Source organism: Poecilia reticulata, chromosome 7, assembly GCF_904066995.2.
Source record: "Poecilia reticulata chromosome 7, P_reticulata-male-v2, whole genome shotgun sequence".
NCBI classification, from domain to species: Eukaryota; Metazoa; Chordata; class Actinopteri; order Cyprinodontiformes; family Poeciliidae; genus Poecilia; species Poecilia reticulata.
This window is the reverse complement of record NC_088836.1, coordinates 22,577,860-22,588,194: the sequence shown is the minus strand read 5'-3', so window position 1 is coordinate 22,588,194 and position 10,335 is coordinate 22,577,860. Positions and strand designations below refer to the sequence as shown.

General features: G+C 37.8%; 1 protein-coding gene across 2 annotated transcripts; it reads right to left on the bottom strand.

Annotated features, from left to right (window-relative positions):
- Nucleotides 1–2,930: 2,930 nt before the first annotated feature.
- vgll4a (vestigial-like family member 4a) lies at nucleotides 2,931–8,814 on the bottom strand. 2 transcript variants are annotated; one of them, XM_081609113.1, is made up of 6 exons: nucleotides 8,675–8,814; nucleotides 8,028–8,095; nucleotides 7,139–7,301; nucleotides 6,447–6,612; nucleotides 6,016–6,130; nucleotides 2,931–5,473 (listed from the first exon to the last, which is right to left on the bottom strand). In XM_081609113.1, exons 2-6 carry the CDS (start codon nucleotides 8,092–8,094, stop codon nucleotides 5,274–5,276), a joined length of 711 nt encoding a protein of 236 aa, XP_081465239.1. In that variant the 5' UTR covers nucleotide 8,095; nucleotides 8,675–8,814; the 3' UTR covers nucleotides 2,931–5,273. The 2 variants fall into 2 exon arrangements, with proteins under 2 accessions (XP_081465239.1, XP_008412333.2); XM_008414111.3 differs by having other exon boundaries at nucleotides 8,028–8,184; nucleotides 8,675–8,802.
- Nucleotides 8,815–10,335: the final 1,521 nt, after the last annotated feature.

Genomic DNA, 10,335 nt, shown 5'->3' with positions numbered 1-10,335 from the left:
CCGGTGCCAACCAAATCTCTGAGAAATCACTGGCTGTGTCAAGCACCATACGGTGATGTAGCAGGCCAAATGTTCACAACAAAGCGGGTCAAACATGGAGCTGAGGCAGCACATAGTGTACAAGGATGTAATGTAAAGTAGAGGGGTATTATTAGTATCCCTGGCAAATCAAGTTCACGCCTTATAGGAGAAGGAGCCGTACCAACTGATAGGAGGGAGGACTGAGGAAAAGGCAAAGAGCGATTGGTAGGTTGTGTTCGCGGTGGTGTGCAGCCTAAAACTGATGCTGAGACGGCCTGACAGGGTCTGTTTTTGTTCATTGCGAGACTGTTATCCAGAGTGACCGTGTTGTCTTCCCTTCCCTCTGCAAAGGTTATGCCATTGCCAGCAGTCCACATGACACATTGAATGAGCCACTGCTCCGTGAGCCGGAGATGTTCATCAGGTCCGTCTTCAAGCACAGACGGCCCTCCCTTTAGATCCCGACATCGCTAAGAAGTCCTTTATGAGGGGAAATCTGCGTGGATTCTCAACATTTTCCTCTATTTATTTACGACATATAGTACGGCTGCTGCTGCATTTTGCAAGTGACGTGATTGGTAATCGGGTGTGTTGGGCTGTCAGCTCAGGGTGCATGATCTTGCCAGCATGACTCAAGTCTGCCCGTGAGCTGCTTCCTGTGCCTGTGCATCTACTCCAGTTGCTCGTATGATCTATTTTAGATTCTTTTGCCCAAGGATGTGTGTGCATCCTCACAGCGGAGAGCCACAAAAAAAAAAAAATGGGAAAAAAAAGGAAGAGGACGAGGAGGAAGAGGGGGAGGTGGCGATGTTCACATAATCTACAGGCAATCATGCAAATTCCCCAGACATAGTGCACTCACAGATGCTGTGGATAGGGGTGCAGCCCTGGACTCTGTTCAGGCACAACAAATTTGGAATTATGCAAACGAATGAATGAGATCTCTATCAGGCGTTTCTGCAGGACAGTATGTACAGAGGACGTGAGTCAACATCTGTGACACTGTAACAGACACTTTTTCTATTTAGCCTGCAGTGAAGCCACGCATTTATCCAACTGGATTCATTTATATGCCATACCGTGGCCAGAGTGCACCATGTTAAGCTCTTCTCATTGGTTCAGTTCTTTTACAAAGGAGACGGAGCACACTATTTGACATATGTGTGTCCTGACTGTGTGTCTCAAAGCAGCAGAGTCTGTCCGGTTGGGGAAATAACACAAGGCAGCGGCCGAGAGACCGGGCCTCCATTTCAAGCACAGATGTCATGCTCCTTGTGGCCTTCACACATTGAAGAGGCCAAGCCGAATTTGGCATGACCCTGAAGTGTCATCTTGATTAAGACACTCGCCTCATGTCGGCTACTGATGTGGGCTGATATTTGCGTGCCTGTGTTGAGTGTGTCCATACAGGAATATAAAGGGGTTGTTTTTATATTTTTGTTTTTACATGAACTAGAAAAATGTAGATTTCCTCTGCATAATCCCACATGGCCTGGTTGGCATTTCCCTAAATGTACACATCAATTTAACATAGAACATGTAAAGATATTTTGCATAATTTTGTGATGGTGTTTTTAAAACACTATTTAAATTATGTCACAATATATTTTTTAACCGATTTGATATTTACTGTATCAAAAGGAAATATTTAGTACACAAAAAGACATATCAAAGATATGCAGCATCCATTCCAATTGTCTGGGGATGATGATCCTCTTTGTTTGGTCTCCAGAGATCCAGGAGTTTTAAAGCGCTTCAAGAGAAGCATAATAGTGCCATCTGCTGGTCAGTGTAAAAAAAAACCATAAACCCATAGGGCTCAGCTGTTCAATGTTACAGCATTTCAATTATATACAGTGATAAAAAAGGTGCCATTTGCAAAAAAAAAAAAAGCAGAATATTAATCACATTTTCATCATGTCACACTTGCAGATTTTTAATCGTCAGTTACCATGGCACCAAACAAACAGAGACTGCAGTTGACATCCAGGGGAAAATGGCAGCTGCTTGTCGAGAATAAGCCAGCCTGGCTGTAGAATGTATTGCACACACATGATCATTAAGTAGAAAATAGAAAGACATTAAATAAACAGTTGTTACAAAGCCAACCTGTCAACAAGCCTTTTAGGCTGTGGAAAAGCACACCTGTGAATCGCAGTAACTTTCAAATAACGACCAGAGGGACACGAGTACAGAGACGGAGTGATAGCAGTTTGTGCTTGACTTGCTCTAGAAACATCACTGCAAGAGCTCCAAATCAGCCATGCAACCTTTTTGTCATGCAACCGATTGGCTTACCCAACTGGGCAGAATCTAGCAGATAAAATTTGGGATCACCTGGCAAACAAGGCATTTATTGAAGCAACAAGATGTAAACCTCTGCAGCAAAACTAATTTTAAAATGTCTTCTGATTAGTGCATTGCTCCTTTCAGTTATTATACCTAAGATTACTATGGTAATCCAAGGTTCAGATTTCCTTCTTACCCACAGTTGAGGATTCCTCCTGAGATTGGCATACAACCTTAGAAATAAAGTCCAGTTAAAAATCTGTACCCACGTCTCCGTACTACAGGATTTCAGATACTCCTCAATGTTCTGCTCAAATCAGGGATATTTTACATAAACTGAGTGCATGTTATACGTAAAACTATTCTGCTTTTTTTTCGACTCAAGACCCTCATTCCGCTTACACAAAATTAGTAGTTTGCTGCATTTTAAATGTGGAAAGAAGTATGCTTGGAAAGGACTTTCAAATCACCATCATAATCTAAAAATGCTGATATTTTGTAATGCAACGCCAGCCAAACGCTTTACTTAGTTCAACTGTGTATACCATTATATCAGGCATTGGTGTGAAAGCTTTCCGTTAAATATGTTGCAGGAAAAACGGACAACAAAAATGTGCAAATGAAGCTATTATAAGTTTATTTTGAAAATATTTAAGTACAAAAAGTGTTTTCTTCCAGAGAAAAAAAGATGAAAAACCCTTTATATTTTTCTACCAGGATGACTCCTAAAACCAGAACTTTATACAGTCTTAAAAGATACAGGTACTCTAAAAAATTAAATATAGGCCTAAAACCGGCAAATACATTAGTGAAACTTTTACTTGTGTCAAACAAGCAGATCCCATAAATCACTCACTTCTCCAAATACATACAGAAAGCTTAAACTCCAACCTGTTACAGAAGTCTACACGAAGGAAGCCTCAATGTCAGAAAACTGTCTCTGCACTTATTAATGGAACATTTAAGAAGACAAGCTGCATTGGTGTCATTCTACACAGTAGAAGTGTCATCTACTTTAGCGCATGTAGATGACGCTGAAAGGAAACCAAACATTGATCATTCCGCACCGCGCAATGATGGTCCTGGATGTGTAAAATAAAGCAGAAAAGATTATATAGTTTATAAAAGAAAAATCAATATTACTAAAAACATGGGAGTTAAACTGTTAATAATAGAAAAAGAACCTTAGAATACCATCTAGTGTTATCAAAAATGTCACACTATCACATGTGGTGTCGTAAAAAAAGTATCATAATTTGTCACATTTAGTCACATTAGAAACACAAACATTGATGTAATGGAACCGTGTAGATCAAAGTACAATCGCTAGAGTGACCCAGTCCAGACCTTTCATAAAGTATCAGTAAGGCACAGGACATATTTGTAAAAAATGTTGAACATTTTGCAGCATCTTTCCTCTATCATAATGATGTGAAACGTTGTGTTCACCTGTCATGTAAAATCCCATTTAAACATTTTTGTTTGTGGTTGTCCCTCAACACAATGTGAAAAGTTTAATTCCACTGTAATACATTAAAATTTCTGATTTTAATAAAACCAAATAGGAGAAGGTTGGAACACTTTCAAAGTCAATAAGTTTTTGAATCTAGGAATTAAACATCAACCTTATCAGAAATATGGCACTCTATTAAGCCCTACTTCATGAAATAAGAATTTTGGCAACATTAGAACGCGATTTAGATTTAGGGGAAAACAAAAAACACAAATACACAATGTTGTAACAGTACCAGCTAAGCAACTGATGTGACTACTAAAGATCAGCAGCATTGGTGGAATGTTCAATGCAACTTAAAAACTAAGGCTACTTCTGTCTTGTATTAATAAACTGAAAATCAACTTCTTTGTTAATGAAGTAGTTTAGGAATCCTCTCCAAAGCAAAAGTTCCACAACAAAAATCAACATGTTGAGAATAAATAAAGTCACTGCTTGTCAACTGTAATACAGAGGAGGAGATTTAGCCGTATTCAGTCATGTGTTAAGCTACAACATCCAGCTCCACAGAGTAACAACAATGCAGCTGGTAAAACTGCAGACAGCCTTGCCAGAGGCTGCGATTTGTTGATGGATGCCAAGATATGCACCCAAGTAGAGTCATGAAAACCAGATACAAAAAAATACAAGGAGTACAACTGTACCAGCAGTGACTATTTCTAAGATATCACAGATAAAAAATAAAATCTGGCTAAATACACAGTATAAGGATAAAGTTTGTAATAGAAACCAGCTATTTGAATCATGCTTTCTAATTAAAGTTTGACTATGATTGATGTTAGTGGAAATATGTTATCAGATTTAGTGAATGTGTAAGCAAACTAAAGTTATTAAACAGTGGATAAGTCCAGTTCATCATCATAAAAATGAGTTTGATCTAGTGTTTTCTGAAAGCAACAAGGCCAAGGCAGTAATCTTCTCATATAAATCTCAAAACGCATTGTTGCACATTACTTCCAACAGGTAACCTGTGACACCAGAGGTCAAGAACATAATAGTGCAAAAGAGACATAGCTGTCATTTTCAAGTAATATTGATTGAAAAGCAGTGTGATCTGAGAGTGGCAATGAAAGAACAGATAATATGGCTTACAGGCTGGTGGAGAAAGGCTGGAAGGTCTTTGGCTATCAAATCGAATGACAGGCAGGTGAAAAATCTGTTGTCATGCTGACAACTTTGGGAATCTATATTCAGAAACTTATAGTGTGATTAGTCATTTTCCCACAACTATCAAATGACTCAAAATTTAGTTCCCTCTTTGTGGGTGAAAATTATCAATTTTAAGTGACAAAAGTGAGCAGAGTGTTCTACGAGATTGACCTTGATGTCCAGAGAGGAACCACCTATGTGAGCACCACACGTCTTACACTGTTCTTGGCTAAGAGAAGTTGATTCTTGGCAAGAAGTGAGAATAATAAAATGATCCCTTTCAATCCCCTCCTCCCCCATCTTATGGGTCATCCTCTGGAGTCTGGTGGCTGCTACCTCTGGCCTGTATCTGAAGCCAGGCATCTCCCAGCGCCTTTGCAAAGTGATCATCCACAGAACCCGTGATAGAAACTGAATTGGACACAGCCTCGGCTTCTTTGTAGTTTTTCCCAAGACTGCGGCGGAAGTGCTCCTCAATGACGGAGTCGCAAACGGTCTTAGCTAAAAATAACATTTTGGAAAAACAAGGACAAAGACAGAACGAGATTATTAACAAGAACTTCAATTACAAAGTTAAAAAAAAAGAAAAAAGTAATGTAATTTTAAAATAGTTACTTGAAAATATTTTAACTAGTTGTAAATGTAAATTAATTCAATTAATGTGAAACAATATCATTTAGGGAAACTAAACTTTAGCTAAGCTATAAAAGACCCTGCCATCATTTCTGCTAAATTTAAGAGAAAATATGAAGTTTCAGAGAAACATCAGTGGATTTACACAGCAAGTCTTCATGTTCAACCTACTAAGTAATTTCATGTAAATATTCTACTGAAACATGAAGGCAAAGCAGGATGAGTTTTTCAGCATTGAAAAATCTCAGAACTTTGTTGTCCGATGTCTATGAATATTTTTTTACCACTTAAGGGGAAAAATGTGGAATTGCAACACCGGTGTCTCAAAAATAATGGTTCGTTTAAATGAGCCAATTTAACAAGATTAAGAGAATAAAGTGTAAAAAAAAAAAATATATATATATATATACCATTGGTCTTTCTCTGATCGTCAGGTGGAGGAGGAGTGCAGCCATTCATGTGGCAATGTGAGAGGTTACAATTCCGATTACTTGCTGGAGCACACGTGATAACCGAGGGCCGATTCTGGAAAACAGGAAAATGAAAAATTCTGATGAATTTTATACAACTAAAGTGTGAACATAAACATTTTTGAATAAAAGTTCCAAACATCTGTTATAAATATAAAGTGATAATTTTGCAAAAGATTGTCAATTTCTTTTACGCAGAAGTTTTCTGCTCTGATCGCCAAAAATGAACAATCATTTAATGCCAGAATTTAATTCAGTCTTGTTCCACAAACTGGTTAAAGCTAAATTGAAATGTATTTTTCAATCAGCAAGAGGACTATAGCGGTTCATACAATATCATTTACTGATCATTTCAGTCAATATGGACGCACCTGCTGCCGTTCTGCGGTCCCACTCATGACACTGTGGCCTTTGGTCAGAGCCAGCGGCTGGTCTATAGCGTAGCCAGAAATGGTTGCATATGGGTTAGGCCGCTCCACAGGACTGTGGCTCAGGCTCCAGTGCTCATTGCGGTTGTCTCCAGCAGACGGACGAGCGCTGAGCAAAACAAACGGAGATCAGAGATCAACCTCACTGATGCATCTCTGCGGACACTTTACAGCTCACCAGTTTTACCTTTATAATAAAAATATAGTGTAAGCAGAGGTTACTCTCAAAAGAAGAAGGCTTTCTCCAACACCCATTTCAGAAGTTAAAAGAGAACACACAGGTACAGGTGTGAACTGAGTCAGCAGCAAATATTTCTGCACATATTTCTGAATCTCCTTGACGTTTATGAGCCAACATTAGAAGGTGTAATATGAGGATTAGAGAATCAAAGATGTTACAAAGAGGAAAAGGGCCTGAAAAGTTTCAATTTTACCTCAATTTATTTCCACTTGCATTAACATAAATGTAGGAAAACTGCTACAGGGTTTTGACATTTAGAGGAAGCATAACTGCACATCAGTTATGCTTCAATCTGAGAAAATTTCCCTGATTTCCAACTTCTAAATGCAAATCAAAACTGAATAAGAAACTTCAGCAGACTTAATTAAATTGTTCTGCTCTTAAGCGCGCTTACAGGTGAGTAGCAAACATTCTGCTCATTTTGGTCATGTGGTCGTCATCACAGTTGAGTCTGTTTTCCATTTGTTCGTCCCCATACTTCCGTTTGTTTGGGCAGTGTGGGGAAGGCCCAGTTATGGTTGGCACAGCAGTAGGCAGGGAGGGAATCCTGGACTCATCTGTGGAAAAAGGTCAGCAGTTAATTTATGTCTTATATTCTATGTTACAGTTTATTTATTAAAAGATTTGTTTTTACTGAACACTCTTTACTAGTTTCAATTGACGGATTGTTTTCAAATAACTACAAACAAAGACAATTATTAGCATTTTAGAATATTTCTTAGTTATATTTGAATAACAAGAATCTGGGTCATTTCACGTATTTACCAAAAGTGACCAAGCAACTATTTATGTGCTTTATTTGCGATTCTTCATAAAATCAGGAAAATTATGGATAACCCTGACAACCCTCTTTATGAGACTGTCTGGGGAAAACAAGAGTATCTTCAGTCAGAGGCTTCTTTAAATTCGTTGTAATACAAACCGCTACAAGAGATTTTTTTCTACCAACAGCCATCCTTATACTATAACTCAGAAGAATTTGAAATAACACGAGTTACAACAACATTCAATTTCCGTTCGGGAACAATAAAGTATTTTTAGATTTGAATCTAAATGAAGCTTGAATTTTATAACATTCGCGGTTATAAAACGTCTTTCATATCATTAAGAAACGTGAAACACCACCTGCAGCAATTAATTACTTCGCACCAATACGCGGTTGTTTAATTTAAAGCAATTGATTGTTACTTGCCAATAGCGTCAACGCAATAAGAACAAGAGAGACGACGTCACATAAACAGAAATAAAATGACATGTCAACAGAAATAAAAAGGCAACTTTACCGTCGTAGTGCAGTCTCCCAATGTTATTGTTCATCTTGTCCAGGAACTGAGAGTTCAACAGGTCCATTCTAGTGCAAAGCATTTACATGTACAGGCTAGTTGCTAACGTTGACATTAGCAGGCTATTCTATCCAAGTCAACAACGCAAACTTATGTCCTAAAAAGAAAAAGTTAAGAATGTTATAACACGCTTTAAGTCAAAATACATTAAATAAAAGTAATTTCTTAAGAGTAATAGTCCATTGGCAAATTGTTTGTCGTAACAAACTCAAACACCCACGACTAGCATGACAGCTAACCAACCGCAAACCACTAAGCTAGCGGCTAATACATTACTTAGCTCTAATTAGTTTATTTTAACACTTCATATCAATAGTTGTATCCCGAAACAAACTTAAAGTAATTGTGAAAGACAATGTCAGAAAACTACAAATGTTGTAAGCGCAATTACACGAGTCAACGAAGGAAATGGCTAACTTTAGCTCAAGTCACACAAAACTAGTGTTAGCACAGTCGCAAACTCAGTACGCACAAAAAGTTAGCATTCAACTAAAAACTATGAACGACGCGTTGGCGACAATCTACTTTGTTTAATTCAACAAACGTAATGTCAAAGAGGATAAGGGCAAGCTTCTAATGATACTTACTCAATCTATAATCTTGGTCTTACAACAACAAAACCATAGTTTGTACTGTGCTTCGCGTACTTTCCCATCACAGGAGGCGGAGCCCCAAAACAAAAGACCAGCCCAGGCGTAGAGACGAGACATGTTTGTGAGTGCACCTGAATCACAATCATGTGATTCGTCAAGCTAAAGTATATTTAGAAGTTATGAAAAAAATTATTAGCTGAGAGAAGACAAAAAATGTTGTTTTGTGACTGTAAATTCAACAAATAGGGTAATAGTTCAAACACTGTAGGCTGGGATTTTAAAATGCAGATGCTCAGTCACCACTTGAGCCTGTGCTGGATCACATTCTACTGTCCTATGGATCTTTCTGGAGTATAAACTGGATTTCAGACTTCAATTTGCACTACTGTAAAACAACCAGTTGGTGTCCCTCTCACACACGGTAAGCTCAAAGCAACACCCTTTGGTATTCCTGGGGTCTGCAATACTTGCAAACTAAAGAGACCTCCCTACTTACCATCAAACCCAAAATATCTCAGCATTTATATGTTTATATATATATATATATATATATATATATATATATATATATATATATATATATATATATATATATATATATATATATATATATACTTTATATTTACAAAAGTGGTAGGAGATGCTTAAATTGCAATTGTAGGAGTAGAGTAGAGACTGAAAGATAAAAAAGAATAAAACCTTGAAACCACAGGAACTCACAGCATGTGTATGTAATAATAACAATTATAACATCACCGAAAAATATAAAGTACAAGTTAAAACAAGATGTATTCTGAGGCCATTGCAGCCCAAAGTAAAGTGCATCTAAAAACACCTGAATATGAACACCTTTGTCTTTTGCATAATTAACATAAATAAAGGCTTTAAAACAAGAGTTTGTGTGTAATTAAATTATGTTGACAGAGTCTATGTGCCTTTTTAGACTGACGATCACTCTCTTAAAATGAAAAACACAATGACAGGCAGGTGAAAATATTAATTTCAAACTATAAATATTTTACATGAATCTGAGTGATTAAAATGTAAGCAGTAAGAAAAGTATAAATATATTTATTGTTTTTCACATAACTGCTCCTTGTCAGAGACTAACTGTGTTGGCCTTTGCTTTTATTTGTTTTGATCTCTGGGCACCACAAGCTATTGATTAAGTTGATTCCTTCCCAACCATTTTCTGTACATCCATCCCTCTCATTCTACATTTCTCTTGCGCATGCATTCCGGTTTTGTGAATGCAAATATATTTACAACAAAGATGGTAGCTTTAGGGTTTGATAAACCACATACACCAGATTGTTTACTGGATGCATTTGTGCCTCAAGGGACTGCTGCTGACGTTTCCTCCCTTTCAGTGCTGCCCACAGGTCCAAACAGCCATTTTAGAATTTGTGGCTGACAGAAATGCTCTTCATAGACAGTGGGCAGAGAATCCTACCAAACATGGGTAGGAGGTGTAAAGCCATTGTGATGCATAACCCGGATACCCCTTGCACCTCCATTGGAAACCCCTCAATTTTTCATGCTGTGGTTCAGAAAAGGATGATGTCTGTAAAGCAGAAAATGGGGGAGGGGTAGGGAAATCAGGCATGCCACTGAGAGAGAGAGAGAAAGAGGAGAGAGGACGACGGGAGGAAGGC